At 41.4% G+C, this 26,316-nt stretch overlaps 1 protein-coding gene across 2 annotated transcripts in view; it reads left to right on the top strand.

Moving 5' to 3' along the window:
- CRTAM (cytotoxic and regulatory T cell molecule) overlaps positions 1-24,687 on the top strand; it is a 32,319-nt gene extending 7,632 nt beyond the window's left edge. Inside the window, exons 2-10 of one of the 2 annotated variants that reach the window (XM_032641564.1) lie at positions 84-173; positions 6,417-6,563; positions 8,790-8,942; positions 10,678-10,815; positions 12,051-12,212; positions 16,615-16,695; positions 20,764-20,910; positions 22,457-22,543; positions 24,350-24,687. In XM_032641564.1, coding sequence (XP_032497455.1) covers positions 128-173; positions 6,417-6,563; positions 8,790-8,942; positions 10,678-10,815; positions 12,051-12,212; positions 16,615-16,695; positions 20,764-20,910; positions 22,457-22,543; positions 24,350-24,480 — 1,092 coding nt within the window. In that variant the 5' untranslated portion in view covers positions 84-127 and the 3' untranslated portion in view covers positions 24,481-24,687. Of the gene's footprint in view, positions 1-83; positions 174-6,416; positions 6,564-8,789; positions 8,943-10,677; positions 10,816-12,050; positions 12,213-16,614; positions 16,696-20,763; positions 20,911-22,456; positions 22,544-23,509; positions 23,580-24,349 lie in introns of those variants that run through there. The other variant, XM_032641565.1, reaches the window with a different exon arrangement.
- The last annotated feature ends 1,629 nt before the right edge of the window (positions 24,688-26,316 follow it).

The raw sequence follows: 26,316 nt of genomic DNA, 5'->3' as shown, positions 1-26,316 counted from the left end.
GGATGGAGGAGGTGAGACACATGAGGTCACAGAGCCACTGCCTCCCCCTTTCAAAAGAACCCAGTCTGCTCTATTTATTTCAGAATCCAGAGGAAGTTGACAGAGTGCGACAGCAGCACAGCACAGTATGTGGTGGAGGCTTTGCAGCTTGCTGGCTTGGTTCCCCTTACAAGGTAAGGACTTAGAGCTCATGTTTTTTGATGTTCAGTGGACCTAGTGTTTGGGCACATCTGTCTACCAGTCAGTCAACTGCTCTCACGGAGGACCAACTGCAGAAGCAGCTCAGGTAAATCTGCCACTTTCCATGCCACACCGAAATCACATATCTGAGGGATGTTACTGGATTTATTGAATCTCTTGTTCAGTGGCTACAGGGTCTAGAAACGTCATTGTAGCGTGTGTCTCTGTGGAATCTGTGTTATGGCAAAGTGTAACAAGCTTATTGGCTCTCTTAAGGGTATACCAGTTGAAAGGGCATCTCTTTGGGATTTTTAAAAACTTCCTTGTTGTATAAGCCTTAGCCAAATAAGTTAATTTCTCTGAAACAGTTTCCACATCTTGAAATGAAGATGATAACAATGTTTGATCTACCAAACTCTAGATTGTTAGAAGGATCAAATTTCAAATGTGCAAGTACTTTGAAAGTGGCAAAGTGCTATATAACTCTTAATTCGTTCAGATCGTAATGATCCCCGTGAAAACTTTGTGCTTATTTTTTGAGTCAGTTACACTTTACATTTCATTATAATTTTCAAATGCGATTTTTTGATGCTCAATTCTAATGTAGTGTTTTGAACGTTAAAGAAAGACACAGTTACCTTTTTAGCACAGGTCAGATTATTCCTACCCAAAAGTGGGGGCAGGCTGTATTGTCTCTGAATCTCTGATTGCAACTTGTATCATTTTCTAGCAAAGAAAATTACACGTATACAGTGTTGCTTGCTTGTTGAATGTTGGTTTCCAAAACTGAATGTATTGTTATGTTCTAAGTAAAGCAGCTGTCCTTCTAAATCTTCATTCACCACAGAACTGCATCTGAAGAACAGTATTTTTAAACACTAGATGTCCTCTTTTACATAGTACTTCAATTTCCTACCTTATACACTTCAATTAGTGCCCTCTGTTTTGGTCCCTGCATCTTGAGGCACTTAATAAAGATTCAATTTTTGTAATAAATAATAGTGTCTTCAATAAGTGTCTTGAGGAAGAGCTAATACCTTCAGAAAAAGTACATTTAGGTGGCTAAAATTAGAATGCTTTCAATTATTCCAAAGTTTAAAGCCTTTAACTGACCTTCACTTTTTCAGGACTCGAGTTATTCCCTTATAAAAATAGCTCACAGAAATCATGTTTTAAATAAAAAACTGCAATGATCATGTCCTAAGGTAAACCTAAGATAAGTCTTTTAGGATATAAATTATTCAAATACTATTTATAAAGAAAGGAGAGAAGTGTATTTATTGTATCGTGCACAGTGCTGAGGACTTTATGTTATTTCATTTATCCCAGCAAAAATACTGAGGGAGGTACTCATATCCCTAATTTACATATGATAAAATCGAGGTTACAAGAAATTAGACAACCTGCCCAAGTTTTCACAGCTAGTAAATGACAGTGTAAATATCAGGAAAGCACACAGTCAAAGTATTATCTCATGAAAGTTTTCAGTGAGTGCGTGTGTATTGGGTTGTGATAGAAAATGTGTTTCTCAATGTGGATCAAAAATTTGAAAGCTATAATATATACAGTTTGGAAGATTCATTCTTGAAAAATCCCAAACGGAACCCTCATCCAAAGGGCCAGCCAGAGGGCGTCTAGGCTCAATGGTATTTGGGAACCAACTGCCCACTCTATCCTAAGCTTCCTCATGCCCATCAGAGTCCCAAACGGGAAAGGAGCTGACCATGTTGCTTTCTTATCAGCAAAAAGGCAGCAGATCAGCAGTTTGGGCAACATAGATTACCAGCTGCTTTTAGCTAACTGAATTATGGGAAGATCACTACACCTTCTTCCACTGCACAACTTCTATGGGTGCCAAAAACTTATAGCCCCCCCCCCCAAAAAAGTCCCATAATCTTGGAGCCTGCCCTCTTTTCAAGGCACCTACTGGCAGCCCCTAGGGTGGGTGAAACACAGTAAGAATGGAGAAGCTTTCAAATTCTTCCCATTTACCTATATAGCAGATGATGAAAAGCCACCAATTTGCACCCTCTGTTCCGGTTGTTTAGTGGAGAGTAGGATGCAGGAAACAAAGAACAGCTGCAAGTTGAGTAGCGTCCTCCTGATACTTCCTTTGACCCGGAAAGAGTCATCCATTTACTGACGTGCTGTTGAGACGGATTCTTTAAAGCTATACTGGGAATCATTTGATTTTGAGAAAGTCTGATTCATTGGCACACTCGTAATTTTCTCTATCAAATCTATCTAAAGAATAATAATAATGCCTTTTTGTAATGATTTGAATCGAAGCCTATTTTGCCTGCTAACCTCATAAGAGCCGAGCAAATACAGCTCTGGTTTGAGAATTAACTCACTGTGTGTCTCTGGTTTTAACCTAGCTCATCTTTATTATTTAACATAACCAAATGAGCATCCTATTAAAATATTTATCCCTGAGTATATACATTCACTCATGATTAGCCATTGATCGAACAAATACTTAAAATGTTACTTTGTGTTAGGCCCTGGGAATATAAAATGAATGACTAGCAAACAACTTTTGTATGAGGAGTCTGTCATCTATCCACAGAGACATACTTGTAACCAAAAAGGTAATGTGTGAAGTGCTGTAAGAGGAGTTTAACGGAAGCCTTTGGGGATCTGGAGGAGAGAGGAGGTTACCGAGGGGAGGGAGAGGCTAAAGGCTGCTTGGGCAGCTTTGACAAAAGTGGTGTAATTTGACTTGAGCCTCGAAGGAGCTAAGAAAGGCATCCCAGGCTGAGAACAGCATGGACAAAGGCAAAGTATCTTCTTGAGCCTGGAACTTTCTGGAAACAGCAAGTAGCCATTTGCATGGAGCGTCTGGAAGGGAATATCGGCCAATGAGACTGGAGGAAAAGATGCGAGTCAAGTTATCTGGAATTTTGACCTGATTCCTACAGGCAGTGGGAGCCGTAGCAAATATTCTAATGAAGGAATCAAACGATCAAATTTATACATTTTAACCGTAATTCTGAAGCAGACGAGGATGATAAATTAGAGGGAGTAGAGGCTAGAAGGAGGTTATTGCAATGGTCCAAGAAAGAAACAATGGAGGCAGTGAGAGTAGTGAAAAAAAGAGGAATGAATTGATTAAAGAGATGCTTTGGAGAGGGAAGACGCTGGGGTGCCTCTCAGATACCTGGCATGCAATGGCTTGGGATGACACCGAGGGGTACAGGGAACTACCAGAACCGAGCAGGTGGTGTGTCTGTGTCTGGTGTGTATGCAGCACAAGGGACAGTACAAATGATGAATTCCAAGTGGACGTGCTGAATTCGGGGTCCCTGCAGGACAGACTGGCTCTCTTCTGGAGTTTTAAAAGTTGTTGCGTGCAACAATTGGGCTACTAAGAAAAAGAAAGCATATCTTACTCTTTCTTCAGTCTGCCATGATGACCTAGGGTAGGGTGGACACACTGCCACTTCCCAAACCTTCGGAAAAGCCAAGGACTCTTAGGAACTGCACAGGTTTTATCTACGGGTGCTTTGGTAGGTAGCTGTGGCTATCTAAGGGTCGGTCACGCGTACTTTGGCATGAAGCGATTCCACTCATAGGACAACTGGTTCACGCGCTGGGGGTTGGAGATGATGGTGAAGGTCACAGGTTCCCTTTCCATGTATAAATCAGTCACACAGTCACAGTCTATAGCTCCAGACTTAACTAGCGGCCTCGTAACACACGGCTGTGCATGGATGGATAAACCCAGTCGTGGAGATAATGACCAAGCCCAGCAGTCAATAATCCACTCAGTAAACATGACGTACCAGCAGTGAGTGGTGACCTTCCGGGAGAGACATCACAGAGATTCATTGTCAAGCTCTGTATGTCCAGCATTTGGCAGTCACGTCGGGCTCGTTTGTGGGTGAGAAGTCTGAAGCCCAGACAGGGAGGACTAGCAGGTAGGCACAGGGCACTCAGGGTCTACACTAGAAAGCCTAAGGGTGAATAAGGATATACATGTCTTTAGAACCTGTAGGGGAGGAAGTGGTGAGCAAAGAAGATACCCCTCACCCCATCCCTCTGACAAAGAAGGTGAAAGTTTGACTCTAAACTTAGGTGAAGAAAGATTTTAAAGACGAGTTCCACTGTAGTTTTCAATGGCAACAAAAGGGTCACGGGGAACTTCTTTCTTAGAAGACGTGCCATCAAAACTTAGGTACCCACTGTGCCCCTCTTCTACCCTTTGACGTGACTTAGACACATTAGACAATATTTTTAAGCACTACCACTGAAGCAATATGGCTCAGTGGCTTCTCACTGGGCTAGTCTTCCCTTCTACAAGGATTTCCTGTCTCTGAATCAAATACGGGGTCTACATGACAGCACTGCAAGATAATTAGGCTTATAAAGCCAAAAGCAAGGCTAGGAGCCAAGAGTAGAGGAAACGACAGTGTTCTATGCCTCAAACACAGCCCTTTCCATCTGGAACTCAGGCACCTATTCTTGTGGTCAGCAACCTGATCCTGAACTCTCAAAGGCAAGAGCAAACACTCATCTCGGGAGATAACCTTCTTTAGCATATGCTAAAAAGCCATACTACCTTTTAGGACAATTTTTAAGACACTGTGAGAATCAAATGACATTATTAATTCATAAGCACGCATCCCAAGAAAGACAAGGATGATGTACACCTTTAAAATGGGAAACGTTTATTCATAAACAGGCAACAGACAACTCTCTCCGCTCCCTTCTCCCCAGATGTGGGCTTCCTGTCTAGACAATCATTCTACCAAAGGTAAGAACACGGGCAAAACTTCTCAGTGTCAATTTCTGGCCTGAAGGATGAAATCAGGGGATGTTGCTTAACACTAGTTTTTATTCTATCATTTATTGATGTAGTAACTTCCCTCCTGCCTCTCAGTATTCTTACTAACAATAGGAGGGCATAGATATCTATCCATTGCCTGCTAGATTATAGTGTCATCATGAAAGCTGGCATTAAACCATGACCTTCCAAGCTCACACTGTGATAGTTTCTATAAGGAATGAATTTTAGAGAAATAGAAGACATAGTTATTGCCCTCTTGAAACTTCAATCTGTTTGTGGGGAGCAAGATAATGCATGAGAACTAGAGTAAAGCAAGAATCATAATGGAACAAAGCAATGCGAGTTAGGTCTAGATTCAGATTCTTGGTTCAGAAGCCCCTTAACCTTGGAAGAAACTCCATTGTCATTTCAAAGCATCTCTACTAATATTAGCCTTGTTACTCGATTATAGGTTGATTTTGTACATGAGAATATCTCCAAATGACCTGCGTAAGCAGGATTCTGGCCTGTGACTCAATGCTTTTTTGAAAATAATCTCTTTTTATTGATTCCTCGTTGTTCATCACAGTATTGGCTGATGATATGAGTGGTTTTCCCTTCGGACTCAGACAAACTGTTTTCCCATGAAAGTCAATATGAATACAATACAGTAATTCTGGGCTCTTATTACCAGAGGCTAGGTTGAAATTAATGACGAGGAATGGAACAAACTAAAAAGTCTGCACCAGTTAATTCCCAGAGCTCTCCAAAGCGCTCTTCCTAATATTTGAAATTTATCACAAGGAAATAAACTCCCTTCTTGCTTCTCCTTTTTTATTTCTTTTTTTTTTTTTAAGATGATGCAGTAAAACTCATTGCCTTTGCTGTTCATATTTTATAACCCCACAGTATTCTTCTGTTTATGGAAGTGTTTGGTACTTTCACTGATAAGAATTGTCTCGTCCTCAGGAAAAAAAATTCTTTTAAATTTAAAACTTGAAGAAATAACAAATGGCAATAAATGTGCCAAATTGGCAGTAAAGCCCATTTATTTTTCTATCAGTTTCTTTTTTGGGAGGATAACTGTGTAGCTGCTTAGAACCAATTGTTTCTCATTCTCTGGGGTTTGTGATTTGGGGAAATTAGACTCTCACGTTTGCCTGGGGAAAGCGCTGCTGTGGAATATTAAATCGCAAGAGATCTGAGAACATCTTCCCTCTGGTGGAGAAGCCCTTCTGCGGGTGGGGCGTACCTACTCACCGTGATGGGCAGCTCCATAATTCGCAAGAGCCCAATGGGAAGTAACACTCGCATTGTTTGATGTTGACTTACGTTTTGTTTCTCTAAGAAATGTGTAGTAAATAACCAAATAATGAAAGAGGTTGCGTTGAGTCTAAACCCCTGCCTCAGCTCAGGAGGGGCGTGGCCCGTGCCAGCTCTGACTGTCCCCGATTCTCTTCCTCTGCAGAGGCCTTTCAGACCGACCACATGGAAACCGTCACCGTGGAGGAAGGCCAGACACTCACTCTAAAGTGTGTCATTTCTCAGGCGGAGACCACCTCCCTGCAGTGGCTGGCCCCATCGGGCTTCACCATTTTCTTCAGTGAGCATTCCGGTAAGTGAAGGAAAAGTAAATCACCATCAGGCCCTCAACCTGAGGGATTTTCCAGACAGACAGGTTGGTGGGACAGAAAGCGGCCATGAGTCACCCAAACGGTGGGCTTGGCTCTACCCACTGTGACATGTAAATAGCACCCAGAAGCTTATTATTTCACACGTGGCTGCTTTTACTGACAGGAAGTCTGAAATGGAAACCCCACCAAAATGGTTGGTTAAAGGGGGCTCAAATGACAGAGTACGTTTCCATCAACCCACCTCACCCCCATGTCACTTTCTGACTCTCAGCGACCATGAGAACCACCACCAGCATGATGACAGATGGGTAGCAGACTGACAGACTGGGGGCCCTTGGTCCTCAGGCAGCCAACACATCACCCCGCATCTGGAGCCAGCTGCTTTGTTTTCCATCTGAGCGATCCAAAGCCACATCTCAAAGCCCCTTCCAGATGGCTCCCCTTCTCTTGTTGGTCTTAACAAAACCTTTAGATCACTAGGCGATAGGAATTGACAGGACGTATTACTTTGAAAAGGAGGGCAATCTTCCTCTCTCAGAAATACACACTGAGTCTTAGATGCCTGAGATGGAAGAGGACTCTTTTTTCCCCCAATTTTATTAAGATATAATTGACATACAACATTGTATTAGTTTAATGTGTACAACATAATGATTTGATATATGTATACATTGGAAAATGATACCACAATAAGTTTAGCTAGGATCTGTCACCTCATGTCGTTACTTTTTTTTAATAGTCTATTATAGTCTATTTAGTTCATCTCTTTGGGCAGGATTTTATGAAACCCTCCCCTTTATGAGACCATTTTATGTCTCCATTTAATACTCCTAACTGTCAAATGTTTGGAAAAGTCCCCAACACAGCAAATTTCATTCTGCTTTATAAAAGCAGAGCCTCTAAAAAAATTTGATGTGCTTCGAAAATGTTATTAAATATTGACAGGTTCAATGTAAAATAACTATATTATTTTAAGCTGAATCAACTAGATTCCGAAAGAATAAGTAGATATTAATTGTTAAAAGTTCTGAGAGGAAAATTTAAGTAGAGAGAATTCTGTTAAATAATGCTTTCCATTGCTTTGTTTTGGGTAAACTGGGAGAAGACGGACGTTCTCAAATTGCTGCAACAGCATGCCTTGATCTAGCTTGGTGGTTCTCAACCAAGGGTACTTTTTGCCCTCTGGGGGACATTTGGCAATGTTTGGAGATAGCTTTGGTTGTTATAACTAGGGAGAGGCAAGGGGTTCTGGACTCTAGTGAGTAGGGATGCTGCTAAACATCTCATAATGCACAGTGTAGTCTCCCCTCCCAACAAAGAATTATGGACTCAAATGTCCATAGTGCTGAGACTGAGAACACCTGAATTCCAGCTCAGGTAACATCAGTGTCCCAGGACACACAACAATTATTCCAGATGAGAAACAACCTTCCTTGGTCAGCCATTCACAATTTAACTATTTTAGGCTTGTTCACATTATAAATCTTAACATTAGAAAAAAGAAGCAAATAAAGCCATTCATTTAAGGAGCCTCTGATTTGCCAAGCGACCTTTGACCTGAGATGGAAATCCCAGGTCAAGGTAGAATCAAAAGGAACACTTGCTATTGGCTAGAACTTTCTGGAGCTGTGGGGGATTTTATGTTGGGGTTTGTTTGTTTGTTTGTTTTGGCGATTCCTTAAACATTTGGAAGGACTAAGTCGTCATCTTTGGGAAACTTCAAATAATAATGAACTTTTAAAAATTAAAAATAACAAGCACCTAGCTGGAGCAATGAATATCACTGCATTTATTTTCCATTCTTCACATACACTGTGACAAGACAATCACAAAAGAATCAGATTTCAAAGACATAAATCCTAGTGGGGCGTTTTCCACAATGTAAAAAAAAAAATTATTTAATATCCTCCTGCAACCTGAACCCTTTGCCAGCACAGGGCTCTTAATTTCCTACGAGCACAAATAAAGCAAATTGCTTATTTCACAGATCCTAGAATCAAAATATTTCATTTCCTAAACTAACTTTGAACTATTCAAGGCCTCCAGCTGGCAACACCAGAATTTGGAAAGCAGCTCAGTTGAAGATGGGACATTTGTTCCTTTAAAGTGTGACAATCAAAAGCTATTTCTCTGAATAATCAATCCACTGAGAGTCTGCATTCATCTGATCTCTCTCCTCATAATAGCTCTTTTCCCCTCTTGTACAGGTTTAAAAAATTCCAAATACCAGCTTCTTCATTACGCCTCCAATCAGCTCTCCATCAGGGTGCTGAATGTAACACAGCAAGATGAAGGCGTGTACAAGTGTCTGCATTACGGCAACTCCGTGAGAACAAAGGAAGTGAAAGTGATCGTGTTAGGTAGGTGTCCGAATGCCAGTAAACCCAGCCTGGAAACAATATACTTAGGAACGTGATACATCATTTTAAAACTTAATAGTTTAGTTAAAAAATGTTGCCTAGAGCAAGGCATTTCCTGGGCGCCTTTGCCACCTTTTGTTGAAAGGAAAACAGCATTTTGAGTGGCAAGCCCCAGACGAAAATGTGAATTTGTGAAATCTGTCTTTGGCATCAACTAGATTTTCTCTGCAGGGAACTAAAAGGAAAGAAAACTAGTACTGGATGAGCCGCGACTCTGTGTCAGGCGCTGTGCTAGTCTGCAGAGAATCAAAGATGAATTAGGCACAATGTCTGCCCACAAGGAGTTTGCACACTAGTTTAGGAAGGCGCAAAGCACATACGGACATCAAGCAGAAACTTCTGACAGCATATCTTAAGATGGCATGAGTTCAGATGTAACTGCACTGGACAATCAGCTCACATCCTCTACAAAACAAGTGCCTCTCTTCTGCTGCGGGTGGGTGGGTGTGGGATTGGGAGGCACGGATAGGAAGGGACAGCTCCCGATGGGTTGGAACTTGCTCAGTTCTGCAGATGGTCAGCTGTGTTCAGCGTAAGTCTCACCATCTTTACCTTTTTGCTTTTCGTGGCAGAACAGATCAATTAAAAACATTGCTTTTTATTGCTCTCTAAATAACATAAATCCACATATCACACAAAGAATTTCTTAGACTTCTCTTCTTGAATTATTAGAGTGTGGTACCTGCCGGAAAGTAAAGGCATGTTGACTAAGTCTCTAGGAAGGAGTGGCTCCCTAGGGGTTTTGAGAACCAATGTGACTCAGCTTAGGGATCACCTTCTCCCCACCTTACTGGCCACCCCAAATACCACTCGGGCTCAGACTGACTGTGTGCCCTACTGAGCTCTCATAACACCCCATGCCTACCACTGTCATTGCACTTAGCACTTGGCCTTTCAATTAACAGGTTAGGGGCTGAGCCCATCGCTAGACTATAGCTCCTTGGCGGGCCTTACCTTTTCCTTATTTGCATTGCTAGCATCTAAGGCATCTAATGCATACTTGGAACTGACCTCATAATGTCTCAATGGCGGATGGATGAGTAAATCAACATGAAAGAGTGCAGTTCTGGACCAGGGAAGAGGAAGAAGTAAGCCTAACTGAAAAGGATTTCCAAGACAGGAGTAGAAAGAAAAAGGGCCGGTGGGCCCTTTAAAAGAGAAATGCATCTTTGATGCTAGGAGGGGACAGAGGTAACAGTACGTTGAGGTGAGTCCTAGACTCATGAAAGTTTAGACCTGAAACAACGAGACCATAAACCAGTCATGTCACAGACAAGGAAACTGACAGACCAAGAAGTTGTGGGATTTACCCAAGCGCTTACAATAGCTGGTGACAGAGACAGGACTAGAATTCAAGCCTCTATTCCTCACTTAGTGTTCTACCAGCCAAATACATTCATATATGACGTTTACTAATTACTGTTGTAACTAAGTCTGCCTGGGAATTTCTGGAGACTAATCACACACTGGACGACAAACATTCTGATTACAGCCAGAGTAGCTTTCCAAGTACCTAAAAGCCCTTTAACTATATTCTGAGAAAGGTCAAGTAAAAAAGTACGCCCATTATTTAGACCCCATCCCCTGCAATGATCCCTGCAGATTATTAGGCTCTGTGCTTTGCTGATATCTACAGACCAGCTAATTAAGCAAAGAAAAATCAATTTTCTTCTAGCAACTCCTGTCAAGCCAACCTTGGAAGTTTCCGCTAGAATGCAAAATGGAGAACATGTCCTACTGAAATGCTCCACTGTGAGAAGTAAGCCCCCTCCACAGATAACCTGGCTCTTAGGGGATGACATGGAGCTCCAAGGTAAGTGAAGAAATGGCTCTCTTTCCTCCTTTGTTTTCCTCCCCGTTTATGTGTCTAAGGAATTTTTCAAGGTTCTGGCACCCTCTGGTGGCAGAAGGGGCCACCCTTCAATATTTCATCAGTTGTTTCAAGACAAATTATCCTTACTAACCAATCGATACCACGCCTTACTCTTGAAAGCCTCTACACAAATAACATGGTTACATGTTTTTGTTTAAAACAAGGTAGAAACCTAAAATGGAATATTTATTATGGCTTCATAACATTTCATAAAATAAAAGGTACAATATAGCTGTTACCTCTGAGCATAAACTTTGTAGCAGGCATAAAATTAAAAATACGATTTAACAGGGACTTCCATGGTGGCGCAGTGGTTAAGAATCCACCTGCCAGTGCTGGGGACATGGGTTCGAGCCCTGGTCTGGGAAGATCCCACGTGCCGCGGAGCAACTAAGCCCGTGCGCCACAACTACTGAGCCTGTGCTCTAGAGCCCGCGAGCCACAACTACTGAAGCCTGCACGCCCTAGAGCCCGTGCTCTGCAGCAAGAGAAGCGCACTGTAACCAAGAGTAGCCCCCGCTTGCCGCATCTAGAGAAAGCCTGCGTGCATCAACAAAGACCCAACGCAGCCAAAAATAAATAAATAAATAAAAATACATTTAACATGATACATGCAATTGGAACATATATGAACTTGCTTATACCGTGGAGTACTATGTCATACTGCCCACGACAGACAAAAATATTTTGGTAACAGCGAATCTAAGCTTTGAGCCTTTTAACTGAAGCAGGAGAACCAACTGTGGTGCTTGGGAACTATTTCTAGTTTGTTTACATTTCAACAGACATTCCATTCGATTTTATGTAACCATAGATTCAGTCCAGTGCCAATTCTGGACCTCTCCTTTAATTTGCCTTATTCATTCAACTTGAGTAAGGTCTTGGGTCTTTGTGTTTCACAACATTAGGCTTTTCCCGTGTAAACATGATAAGCTTTGGATTTTTTTTTTTTTTCCAGTAGTGCAGGGTTTATAGAAACTTATCCACTCTTATTCATCTGCTTCTCTTTGGGACTAGGGTCAAGCATGTCCCAGGCAGCTGGGGGAAGTTAGAGTGAGGTTAGAAGTCTAACAGGTTTGCCAAGATGTCAAGGCCATTGGTCTCTCAGAGACGCAAACACGTCCAACAGCATTAAACAGCCACAACCTCACACGCCTCTTTAAATTGCTCCATAGGTGAAACCCACCATGAATATGAAACTGATGGGAAGAAGTGTAATAGCACCAGCACACTCAGAGTCCACACATATGGCAAAAACTCAACAGCGAGCTGCATCGTCCGACACAAAGGCCTGCAAGGAAGAAAACTGGTAGCCCCTTTCCGGTTTGAAGATTTGGGTAAGAACCACCAATGACTGTCTTTAATTATTTTAAATTTACCTTTATATTACACTATCAAACAAAATTAAATGGGTTAGGAAAAGTCCTTCAGAGTGAGCTCAGGTCAACAAAGCTTTCTTTAATAGCAAATTCCTTTAATAACTGAAATGTCTCCCGCTAGCCAACAGGGTTGCAACTGTTCCAACACTGAGAGGAACCCCCGTTGTGCAGAAAGCCTAGCAGAGTGCCACATGCAAACAGTGTCATGGTCGCTTTTTGATCATGACAGCTGGCATAACTTGACCTTAAACAGTTTTATTGCAGTCATGTGTTTGGAGATATCATGTGAAGCATACTACCTCTCTGTACTTAACCCAAAAGGAGACAATACTAACTGAAATAAATCTAAACTTGTCGATATCATTTTATGTTAATATAACACTCACGTAGTCACATTAAGTCATGATTATGCTTTAGCTATTTCGTTACAACCGTTTTGGAGATTTCAGTTTACCCATGTTAATATTCTGAGCAGAGCACCAAAAAATAAGAAAAAGAAAAAAACATCAAACATTAAATGTGAAGAGGAGTTGCCTCCATTTTCAGAATCCCTCTTCTCTGATTCCTTCACCAAAAGTTTAAGAAGTAATTTAAAAACTATATAAAACTTTTTGAGCCAAGAAGTATCCTATAAGCAGCATGGGAACTTCCCTGGCGGTCCCATGGTTAAGACTTCGCCTTCCAATGCAGGGGGCGCGGGCTCGATTCCTGGTCGGGGACCTGAAATCCCACATGCCTCACAGCCAAAAAACCAAAACATAAAACAGAAGCAAATTCAGTAAAGACTTTAAAAATGGTCCACATCAAAAAAATCTTTAAAAAAAAAGAAAAGAAGCATGAATCACACATCTATCATTAATAAGAGTCTGACCTTCATTACTTTATAAAAGTTCTTCTTAGGGAGAAAAGAGATTCCTGGAGGATAAGAATTCACTCACACTAGTGAAGGAGGAAGCTGTTGGGTGACAGTGCATTTGTTGAAAAAGCTCTTTATCAAATGAACTAACCAATGAAGAAAGGCACTTGTTAACGAGAACCTCTCTGTGGGAAAACTGTCACGCTGCTCTGTGGGCGCTGGCGCTGTGGCGAACAGCTCCTCGCTCACTACCCCTGTGCTCGCCACCGTTCACTTTCTCATCAAACCAAAAGCAGGTCTTGAGGAAGCTGGGTTTAGAAGACTCAAGTACCCACAGACCAGACTGTACCGTAACCTGACGCAAATATTCCTACCTCTTTGTTTTTGGGGTTTTTTTTAAGATTTTTTTTTTTTTTACTGTGGACCATTTTTAGTCTTTATTGAATTTGTTACAATATTGCTTCTGTTTTACGTTTTGGTTTTTTGGCTGTGAGGCATGTGGGATCTTAGCTCCCAGACCAGGGATTGAACCTGCACCCCCTGCATTGGAAGGCGGAGTCTTAACCACCGGACCGCCAGGGAAGTCCCTCCTTCCTCTTTGTCATTCATTCCGGTCCCCAAGCTCCACCCCCATCAGTGCAAGGGAGCATGTGGGGAATGTGAGAGGGTCGCCAAAGAGAAAATGAGGCTTCATTTATCTAAATGCTTCTGAAAGGCTTTCGGATTTTAAATAAAAGAATCAACAATATCAAAAAAGCATATTTTTACTTGTCAGCAATTGTTCAAGCCATCTACAAAAATTACTGCTGAAGGGGAAATCACAGTTTCCCCTCCTTGATGGCCATAGTTTTCTATAGGACTAAAAATCATAGCCATAAAATGTTTCTAATAATAATAACAGGCTAAAACTTGACTTTTATTTATGATCTGATTGTCAATTATTTAGCACCACTGCCAGATCCCCAGTAAGTGTTCACAGAACCACACCAGGATCACCTGTTGGTGCATCCAACTGCCTATGAATGTTTCTCTGTGACGAGCTCCTGCATTGACCCACAGGTGCTAGAAATCCGACAAGTAAAAGTTTGCTAGCTGAGGACGCTCAGGAACATATTTACAATAAGGATTCTGACCCTCTCATCTCCACACTCTGCATGGTAGGAACAATGTTTACTTATTTATTTTTAAAAGAATTAACCTACTTCATAAAAAGAGAAATGGCATATTTTTATGGAAAAAAAATATATTTTGCAATGCCAAAAAACAGAAAAATGGCACTGCTTTACATTTTTTAAATCTTTTTTTTTTTTTTTTTTAAAGAAGATGTTGCGGGTAGGAGTTTATTAGTTTATTTATTTTTGCTGTGTTGGGTCTTCGTTTCTGTGCGAGGGCTTTCTCTAGTTGTGGCGAGCGGGGACCACTCTTCATCGCAGTGCACAGACCTCTCACTATCGCGGCCTCTCCCGTTGCGGAGCACAGGCTCCAGACGCGCAGGCTCAGTGGCCATGGCTCACGGGCCTAGTTGCTCCGTGGCATGTGGGATCCTCCCAGACCAGGGCTCGAACCTGTGTCCCCTGCATCGTCAGGCAGACTCTCAACCGCTGCGCCACCAGGGAAGCCCTAAAAATCTTTTTACTATCTGGTTTAATAGAAATAGGTTCTCATAACTTCTACATTCAAGCTCTTGTAATATGTTGTTTTACTTAAACTATATAAAAATATGAAGCCTCACACCAAGTTGGAAAAGGGAAAAGTATTTGAATAGCCTTTTCAGATAATTGTGGATACGCTTCTTCAACGCTACACTAAAACTCGACAAGAGGTAGTTTCTTTAAGGTTAGCTGCTCTGTGGACTCTAGAACCATGTCAATGAACATTTCATACTCTTGGTACATTAAAATCCATCGAACAAATTTGCTCTTTAAATGATCCAGGCACTATTCCTAACATCATGCCTTGGTCATTTGGAGAATACTGATTCATTGATTGATACAAATCTTTCAAATGTTGGCACATTTCAGTAACAAAATCACATTCATTAATATCATCACTAATCGCATCAGAAGCCTAAATATTTGGAAGGTGTCAAGTTCCCAGTGGCGGATACAGGTTTTCCAAAACTCTAACTTGGAATGTGGCTAGTGCAACTGAGGAAGTAAATTTTTAATATTACTTGTTATTAATTTAAATTTAAATAATCAGTATAGCTGGTGGATACCATATTGGATAGCAGAGGTCTATAACATTCTAACCAACCAGGGAGATAAATCATCATGTACCAGTATCCACTTAATCAAGACAACATTCAGTCTAAATGAATCTATTTAGCAGTTTTGCTAAATAGAGGATAAATCAAATACAAACTCCAGTGTGTGTGTATGTGTGTGTGTGTATATATATATATATATATATATATATATATATATACACACACAGACTATTGTAGTTGCCATATTATGCTCGTCTTATAATTTGCTTCCAGCACTTCTGTTTGACTTGCCTTCAAGCTTTTCCTTCTTTTCATTGCCAGCAGCTCTACTCTTTCTTCAGGTTTCTCTGGCTTCCTGTGGCCACAGAGCTCACTCATCATCTATATTACTATTTCTCTAGTGTCTCCTAAGTGGTTCTTCTTTTCTCAGAGCCCTTGGCACGTGATTCAGGCATATTTATAGTTTTCAAAAAATTTTAATGTTTAAGAAAATAATTTTCAAAACCACAGAAAATTCTTTGATTAAATAAAAGGCTGAGAAACACTTGTAGATTCCATAAAGATATTACATATCAGTATCAATATTCGTAAATCAATAGGCACCATTTTTATAAGCTCTGTGGTTACAGGCCTGTTCATTGACTGGTCAAATCTATGCTAAGCTGAACCTCTGGAAACATTCCTAAACATTGTTTTATATCATACAATAGCACGTAGTAAGCACTGTGCTTAATAAATAGCCAGGTGTTGTGCTAAACGTGTTATTCAAATGAAATCATTTATTCTCACCAAAAAACTCCAAGAGGTACATGTGTTAGTATCTCCATTTTACAGTAAGAGAACACTGAGCATCTGAGAGATTAGGAACGTTGTCTAAACTCAGCAGCAGGCAAGGAGCGGGACTGGAATTCAAGCCAGTCTGAGACTGACTCCAAAGCCACCTAATAAATAAGCAGGTAGATATGTGCTTGGATAGATAGACAGACAGAGGGATTGATAGGTAGATGGATACAGATAAAGGTGGCGGATAGTCTTTGCCCACCACTGCCGAAGGCACCACTCCACGGAGGTCCAGCCTGCTGCACTTCTAAGCCAGGCAGCTTAGCAGATGGACAATCAACGGGACACAGATTCAAACACCAGAGCAAGAGCTGCAGAACACACAATTCTGAGGTTGCTGCAGAACCTCCACACACAGGTAGCAGCCAGATACATTCTCTAACCTATGGTACTGAGTACAATGTGGGTGAAATTGCTCTCTGTAGTTGCAGAATTTTGTTTTTCCCCTTTCCTAGTTACTGATCAAGAGACAGTTTCAGCTGCCCTGGAGACAAGCTCTCCATCCTCTCAAGACCCTCAGCAGTCCACTAGTACCGGTAAGTATCGAAAAACATTAAAACTTAAAAAAACAAAATTATGCCTCTTTGGGAAGGTCACTTTTCCAATTCTAAGTTCTCATTTTTTTGTTTTAATTTGTAATAAGACCATAGAGGACCCCTTGCAACTGACTCCAGCGTCATGGTGACCTGGAGAAGCACCCTATCAGTTAGCGGGATGGGCTTCAGGGTAACTTAACACCTTGTAAGCTCTCTCTCTCTCTCTCTCTCACACACACACACACACACACACAACTGTGACATTTGAATTCCTCTGTGGTAAAAGGCAATGCTGAATTCATTTATAGGAGACTTGTTTTTCCATCCAGAACAGACCAAACACAAAATAAAGACATGGTAACAACAAAGAGCAAAAAGCAGAATCTGGAGTTTTGGTGTTTGTCATTGAATAACAAAATCACCCTTGAAGGCCCACCACTTACTTGGTGGTCAAGAACTCAGATAGTTTTTGATAACAGGATTGAACTATAAATGGAGAATTTAGAACACCTGGATTATAATACCAGCTTTTTTAGACAGTAAAGCACTAGATGGTTAGCTCTGGGCAATGATCATATATTTAACTTATCTTTGTATTTTACCTAGCATAGCATCTGGCAATAGCAGATACTCACAAAACGCAGTGTGAATGGATGAATGGATGAATGAATGCAAGCCGTCGTCATGGTGCTTTGAGCAAGACAGGCCTCATCCAGAAAGGCATACATTCCTATATGTCCCCTTTCTGTTTCAAATAGCGTCTCTATAAAAATGTCATGTGGTGGGAGAAGTGCTTTCATATCACCATCATGTTCATAGTTCTGAGTAGGAGATTACATTTTTAAAATGTTTATCGTGAATAACTCTGAAAAGGAAATGTTTAGGTTCTTTAAACACTAAGTACGTATGTACCACACATACATACATACTTTTTCTGCAGGGCGATGGAAACGGAAAATATGAAGTGGAACTACTACCTCATTTGCCTTAATAATCCAATATTTTTAAACACGTTTAGAATCTAGTTGTCTTTAAATTGGTTTACACCACTACTGAATAACTCAATTTTCTCCTCTCCTTTTTCATATATAAGATTTAAGCAATATGGATTCTAAAATTCCTTTCAGCTTTCAATTTCTACAATTTTATTACTGTTAATAATACCCATTTTCAATAGAAGGGGTGGTTTCATTCCCCTTGGGGTCCACATCGTGGCGCTGTACAATGGGCTAAAAACCAGGAGACGGCAGAGGAAAATAAAAAAAGAAAAGGGAAGATAAACAACAAAATCGGAAAAAACGATCTCATTTTTATAATTTCTCTTACCTAGCAAAAATCATCATAGTACATCCCACTTCTAAGGGGGAAGCAAGCATTGGTTTGAATGACAACTGAGCTGATTTTCAACATAAAAATCATTGCTCTGTGCATTCCAGGCTATGGGTTTTCTACCCATCAGGCTTGGGATGCCATTCTTCAGTGTTCACTTGCTATCCTGAAGCACCTAAAACTGTCTCAACTGGAAGGCCTGATTCAGGAAGGAAGCATAAAACACTAGCTGAAATTTGGGGTTCTGAGTCTCAGTATTGGCTCTGCCACTTATTTGCCGTAGGACTTTAGACAATTTACTTAACTCTTCAAAACCCCTGTTTGCTCAGAGCTGTAGAGGAATATATACCAAATGGTCAGCCTGAGGCCTGGCACAGAGTAGTGTTCAGTAAACATTTACCTTAAAAAAAAGGCAAACTGATCCTGACCATTTGCAACTATTTTTGGAAGAAGTCAGTATGAACTAATGACCTCATTGTTGTTTTTTTAATGAGGATCACTGAATTTGGTTTCCAAAGCTGCTTTGGGATGACTCTGTGCATATATACACACGACACGGCACAAACATAGTCATATGTATATATCATGTCTTACTTTCACCTTAGTTGCAGTAATGGAAGATTCTAGTACCTCAGAGATTGACAAGGAAGAGGAAGAACAAACCACTCAAGTCTCTCACTTGGCCACTGATAAGTGTTCCCACCACTCATTTATTTAGCATAAACACTTGATGTTTTAACCTCTTAATCAATACATCCAATAGCCTTTTCCAGTACTCATTATTTTTGACATTTCTATTGGTCAGTCACTCCCTGTCCCTTTACTTAGTTGTCTCCCTGGCTTCCTTGACATACTCTGCCTGGTCCTCTTACTTTTTTTTTTTTTTTTGCGGTACGCGGGCCTCTCACTGCTGTGGCCTCTCCCGCTGCAGAGCACAGGCTCTGGACGCGCAGGCTCAGCGGCCATGGCTCACGGGCCCAGCTGCTCCGCGGCATGTGGGATCTTCCCAGACCGGGGTGCGAACCCACGCCCCCTGCATCAGCAGGCGGACTCTCAACCACTGCGCCACCAGGGAAGCCCCTGGTCCTCTTACTTTTGCTAACCACTCCTTCTCATGTCCGTTAGCTCATGTCCCTTCCTCTTCTGACTTCTTCTATGTAGATTTGATTTTACTTCTCCATCCTTGGTTATTGCCTTAATGCTTAAAGAGTTTTTCCATTCCCAAGATTGTTTCTGTTGCCACCAGCAGAAGATTTCCATACCTGCATTTCCAGAACATTCTCCAGAGCATTAGTCCCTGTTTCATTCCATTTCCCACACATCTCTGGCTGAATTTTCTGTCATCTCCTCAAACTCAACATGTCTACAAACTGAACAGCACTTTTCCCCACAAAATCAGCTTGTCCAAAACATCACATAGGCCCCAAACCTTGGTGACATCCTTCACTCTTGTGCATGTGTGTGTGTGTGGACACACACACACACACACACACACACACACACACATAAAATCAATAGGTTCCAAGGTACTTTGGAGTCTTCTCTTTTAGGTATTTTGTCCACTATCACTGCCACGTCCCCGAGGCAGAGCCTCATCATGTCCTGCTGGAAGTATTGTAACTTTAGTTTCTCCCCTTGCTGTGCATTTTCAGCACTTACTATCAAAACATCCCTTTGCACTCTTCGCACCTATGTTCAGAAAACTGCTATGGTTCACAGTCCACAGCACGGAATGTGAGCCCTCAACCCTCCAATAGGTGCTCTCTACCACCTACCTCTGCAGTCCTGTCTCTATAAGGTCCTGACCAGAATACACATTTTTCTCTGAAAACTTCATCCTGTTTTGATTGCCCTGCCCTTGTTCACCCTAACTGCCCTGATGAAAGGAAAAGTCCGCATCACTCCTCTCCTTACCCCTCCTTCAAGGCCAAGATCCTCACCGAACACTTTCCTGACCAACTCAGGCACCACTCCTGCCTCAGAATCCCTGAACACATCATTATATTAACACACGTGGGTCTAGAATTTGGCACAGATATCTTAATTCTGTTTGTTTCTATTAACTTGTTTGTTTGCATATATAGACAACTCTCCCGAAAACATAGGGATTGTGCCTTATGCAGCTCTAAGCACAGTGTCCTATGCGTAGCTGACACTCCTCAATGGCTTGTTGGTTGAGATGACAGGGACCGTGAATGACATTCAGCAAAATCAGAGCCCGTAGAATCAGAATTCTAGAAGGATCTTTAAGAGCTCATCTGGTTTATCTCCAGATGCCTTCATAGAGGACCGCATTTAACCTAGCCAAGAGTAATGAAATTTCATTTTGTTTGCATAGTTTCACAAACTCCTTAACGATCTCTCTTGCTCCTTAACTACACTTTGCTGAAAACTCATTCCTTACATCTAATTTGAATCCCCTGACTCTAATTTAATATTCTCACGTTTCCACTAGCAATGAAAAATAACTAGCTCGATATCTATGGAACTTAAAAACCTTTTTCAAATCGTCCCGCACAATTGCTTTGTCTGTTTGTATCCCCGCTTGCTTGTTTTCAGAGAATAAATGACACGGATCTCTTTACTTTCAGGGTAAAGCTCTCTGTCGTCTCTTCCTCTCAGCTGTGTATTAGCCTCTACTATATTTTGCAAATACTGTGTATATTCCTCAGTGACCAAAAAAAAAGAAAAAAAAAACAAGCCGCCGAACTGTCTAAAATGCTCTCATTTTCCTTCTAGAAGCGAATCGTCAGTTTGTGGGGCTGACGAGGAAGAATAGTGGCTACCTGCTGCTGAGCCTCGTCTCCTTCCTCATTTTCATTCTCTTCATCATCGTCCAGCTCTTCATCATGAAGATTCGGAAAGCACATGTCATATGGAAAAAAGGCGAGTGGGCAGAGAACCTGACGGAGGCTACAAGATGCTCAAACAATTGGCCAGCCCAAAGGGAAACTCTGCCAAAGCTTTTCCATTCAATGCTGTACTACCTATTTGATGAGCATTGTCATTCAAATAAGCAGCCGTTTGTTTTGCAGTAAACACAGGATGTGATTCTCCAGGAACTATAGTTACAGAGTGCGCGACCAAGAGAAACTAGAGCAGCTCCAGGAATTGGCATTAAACTGTGGAGGCTTCCACTCACAAAAAGACAGCAAATAGCATATTCATTCATTCATTCAATAAGCATTCATTGAGCACCTGCTGTGTACCAGGCACTGGGGACACATCTGCCAACAAGACAGACCAAGTCCCTGCTCTTAAGCAGCTCCTATTCTAGGAATGGTCAATCAAAGGTTGACTATAATAGACTGTTTTGGGTCCCATTCTTACACTGTAAGAATGCACTCAGCCTCCGTCAACCATACGTTAGTAATTTCCCTAAGCGTTCTGATTTAAAGGTTTATTTCATTGGAAACAAAAACAAAATTACTTAGCTAGCATGGAAGATATCTACTAAAATACAGACTCAACACATATCAGAAACAGAAGGGACCTTAGAAGTTACCCAGAATAACCATCTGCTGTGTTCATTCCCTAAATGTGTGCCAGGATTAAATCCCCTCTTTAATTCTGAGTGGTTACTTAGACCTGGGCTGTTCAATACAGTAGCCACAGTATGGCTAGTCAGCATATGAACTGTGGCTAGTTGCTCTTGAGAGGTGCTGTAAGGATAAAACACACACCCAACTTTGAAGACTCAGTACACACACACACACACACACACACACAAGAATACGTCTAATAATACTATATTAAATCTACTAGTTAAATAAAACATATTCATTTCACCTGCTTCTTTTTACTCTTTTTACTTTTTTACCACTAGAAACTTTTAAATTACACACGTGACTTGCATTCTGGTGATCTTGGACACTGCTGATTTAGCCACATACGGCTTGAAAACCTCTAGTAACAGAGAAATCATGATGTCCCGTGGCAAAATACTACATCTTTGAAGGGCTATGACCCTCTTAAAAGAACCACTTCTCCTAGTTTAATACCAATGTCTCGAGATATTCAGATGCACTAACATTTTCATCATAAATATACCTAAACACAGGGTCTGGCTTTCCAGCTGTGTCTGCACAATAGGCAAATGCCATACTATTGTTTCGAAATCTCCCGTTGATACTTCGCCCCCATGCCTCTTTAAGGGCTACTGGAATTGTTTCTTCCCAAAAGACAGTACTTGATTCTAATCTGCGGTCATTTGACTTCTGCAGCTCTTATACTGCCTGGCACAGTGCCTGCAGGAATCATAGTAGAGAATAAAAAATGATTTGTTGAACGAATGAGGACATGAGGTACGGGGGAGGGAGCGATAAGCCCACTACGGTATAAAAACAGGTGTGCTCTTACTCAAAACGTACAGCTCTGAATACAGAAGATGCTCTGTGCACCAGAAATCAATAACAATTTTCTCTTCCTGCAGAAAATGAAATTTCAGAGCACACTCTAGAAAGTTACAGATCGAGGTCAAATAATGAAGAAACATCATCCCAAGAGAATAATAGTCAAAGTAAGTCAACTATGTGACCTGAGATTTGAAAAATGAGGTTAACGTGTTGCCTTTAATGAGGAGAATAAAAATCAAAGTTTGATTTTTAGCACAAGAAAAAGCAAATCGCATACATCATCTTGTAGAACTTGAGGAAATACTTCTTAAAAAACAAAAAGTAGCAGTTAAGCTCAGGTAGCTGGAGGTATGCCCCTTTGGGAAGCCATCCCTGAGTTCTCGCTGTCACACACAGGTAGAGCCCTCCTGTGTGCCACAGTATCCTATATACACCTTTACAGTGAAGCACTTCCCACGCCAGACTCTCATGTTTGGTGTATTAATTTAGCTACCACAGGACACCTCCAGGTGGTGAGCAACTGGATCTACTCTATGTGTACCCCCAGATCCTAGCCTGGGGCTTGGCACAGATGGAGTGCTGGATAAATCTGTATTGAATAAATGAATATAAGGCTTAACTAATTCAAACAGAAATGTTTCAGGTCTTTTGGATGACTTCATTGCAATTCTTCAAGCAAAATATGAAAAGAAGAGTCTAAAAGGAGACTCGTGTGTGTGTGTGTGTGTGTGTGTGTGTGTGTGTACTCTTGACAAAGATCCAGTAGAAAGAAGCTAGGAATATAGCAAAACAAGAATCTTACACCTTCCAACCACTGTTTCCGCCATGCAAATCAACTTATTCCACCTGCCAAAAGTTGCAAGAAAATGCAGTAAGCTTTGCCACTAGTTCCTATTGGTTTTACTGAGGCTTTGTAAGAAGCATTTCTTTTACAACACCTCTGGCTTTTTTTCTGGTTTTGACCTAGCAGGGTGTGAAACGGAAAGAAAGACTAGCTGTAGTAGCAGGAAGAGGGGCACAAGTGAGAGGTCTGTGCGAGACCTGGGTGTGGGAGGGGAAAATGTGTGTCAGCTGCATACAGGCTGTTGTAGCACAACGCGTGTTTCTATAACATCCATCTCCTCCCACAGCTGGCAGGGGGAGAATGACGTCAGTATAACGTGTAATTGGGGTTGTTTCCTACGCCGATGCTCCCAGGCAAGGGCAACAGAAGACTGGGAGCAGAATTATAACCTTTAGCAGGAAAAGAAAAGCCCTCAGCTCAGCTACTGAACAAGCAGAAGCCCTTGTAATTCACCTTTAAGAAAGTTTAAAATGAGTGTCTATACAGAAGAAATGAGCACAACATTGTAAATCAACTATGCTTCAATAAAATTTAAAAAACAATTAAAAAAACAAAAGGAGCATGTGCACTCAGGACTCCCTCCCCAGAAAGGTCTGCCCCCACCCCGACTCCCTGGGGTGGGGTGGGGGGGCTTGCCACAGCTGTGGGAAGTTGCACTTTATCCTGGGTTCTGACCCCCAAATCCAGCATTTCAACTCCATTGTTTTTGCTCACTTAAAAGCTACCTTCTGGAGCTGTTTCCAGACTCCGTGTACAGAGTTGCCTAGGCTTTCAGTGGGTCGCCCCAGTCCTCTTTTTCCCATAAGCCCTCTTACTTTCAGTATGAAATTATGCTAAAGGCAATGTATTGTTTTGTCTAGCGATACATATGTTATTTGATAGCAGAGATGTCTATATATTTTATTTCAGGTTTAGGAGTATATAGTTTACATAAGAAGACAATTTAAAAATTAGACTATCACAGGGCGTTCAAGACCATGTATACACATCAGTGAATTTCAGGTTCGATTTTTTTAACACATTAACATTCGGACCTACAAATACCACGTGCAGTCCACGTGTTTCAAATAAATGGGTGCAATGTTGTTCAAACTAAATGTTCGTGTTCGCTACGTTTTTCTTTCAGCTTCCCGCTCTAAGAGCTGCATGAACTACATCACACAGTTGTACTCAGAGGCAAAAACAAAGACGAAAGAAAAGGCACAACCTTCAAAATTCAAAGGAGAGCTCACTCATATACAAGAGAGCATCGTGTAGCGCTCATTGCAACAGGAAATAGGATTTCAGGGCAGCCTCATCATCACCTCAGTGGAGCAGCCTGTGGGAAGGAGCATAATTACCGTCACAGGAGAAACAAAAAAAAAGTACTTTGAGTGCAATGCAAGATGGTGTCCTCCAAGTGTAATCTGCCCTGGACTCAGAGCAACAAATGAGGACTAACCCATGGACATAAAGCTTTGTAGTTAAAAAAAAAAATAAATAAATAAAAAGAAGAGAAAGAACCTATTATGCCTGATACTACTTCAGAGCAGGAGAATTCTACTAAACTTTGGGATCAGGGTCAATGTGACCAGCTAACATCTTACTGTTAAGGTAACAGGAGATATTAGATGCTGTGCTCTAGTGCAACTATTTTAAAAAATATTTTTTTGTCTTTCTTTCTGGTTTCCAAATAAAGAACTTCGGGATGAAAAGGACCCAAAGAAGGTCTCTAATCCTAGGAGCTTACTTTCAAGATGCACTTTAAGAAGCTGTAACCAGCCCATTCCCTGTCTGGGAGAAGTTATGCAAAACAATGAGTGAGTCAGATAAGCATGAAGGTCCCAAGACTGATGCCCCAAGACACAAGTGCTAGTTCAAGGCAGACCCAAAGTTTCCATTTTCTTCTACTTGTCTTGCTACATCACAAGAGTTGACCTGGTAGACAATGTTCTCCGGACGCGCAAGCTCAGCGGCCATGGCTCAGGGGCCCAGCCGCTCCGCGGCATGTGGGATCTTCCCGGACTGGGGCACGAACCCAGGTCCCCTGCATCGGCAGGTGGACTCTCAGCCACTGCGCCACCGGGGAAGCCCCCTAGACAATGTTTTTAGCAGGACACTTCATTACAAAAACACGTGCGAAAGAAAATAATGAGTTGAATTTCCCGATTACTGACATAATAGATGCTTTTTAAAAATTATTTAATAAAGAGCAGAATATGTATTTGTGTTTCTAGTGGTTGTTCCAAGTCGTACTTCCTCCCTTCACTTTCACGTGTGAAAGTGACATGTGACATGTCTTCCCCCCCCCCCAACATTTATGACATTTCTCATTCTTTGGACCTGAATAAACTAATTCTAAAATAATACCACCTGCCCCCCCCATTGCTCTACCACATGCATAAAAATTATGAGTTTGTAATTTGTTACAGGGGCCAGATCCAGCCAGGCTGATTTTTTTCCATGATATCATTGTTTTTAACAATCAAAAAATTACTGAAAGGCATGAGGATAGAACGAAACACTTTTCCCTCTAAACCACTGTAAGTTGACATGATGTCCTGTCACCCCACAAATGCTTTAGTGTGTATTTCCTCCAAACAAGGACACCCACCCCTATAACAACAGCGCAACCCACAGAATCAGGAAATTAACATTGACTTTTTGTACTGCAGACCTCAGACTTCATCCATCTATCTCCGATTGTCCCACACCTCCCAGGGGATCCAGTTCAGAATCACATGTTTCATTTTCATCCTATTCAGTTTGGCATACCGTGCCTTCCCTTTCAGGAGCTGGACATTTTTGAAGATTACAGGCTAGTTATCTTGTAGACCGTCCCTCAGTTTGGCCTTGTCTGATGGTTCCTCGTGGCTGGATTCAGGTTATGCAACTTTGACAGGACTAGCATGTCAGGGATGTTTTGTCACATTGCATTTTATCGATCCCATTATTGATGATATCCACCTTGATCACTTGATGAAGGTGGTGTCTGCCAAAACTTCTCCATTGTAAACTTACTCTTTTCTGCCTTCTAAGTCAATATTTTGTGGGGAGATGCTTCAAAACTATGTAAATATCCTGTTCCTCATCAAACTTTCAAGTTACTTATTG

This window comes from Phocoena sinus, chromosome 8, assembly GCF_008692025.1.
Source record: "Phocoena sinus isolate mPhoSin1 chromosome 8, mPhoSin1.pri, whole genome shotgun sequence".
NCBI classification, from domain to species: domain Eukaryota; kingdom Metazoa; phylum Chordata; class Mammalia; order Artiodactyla; family Phocoenidae; genus Phocoena; species Phocoena sinus.
This window is presented reverse-complemented; position numbering and strand designations above follow the sequence as displayed.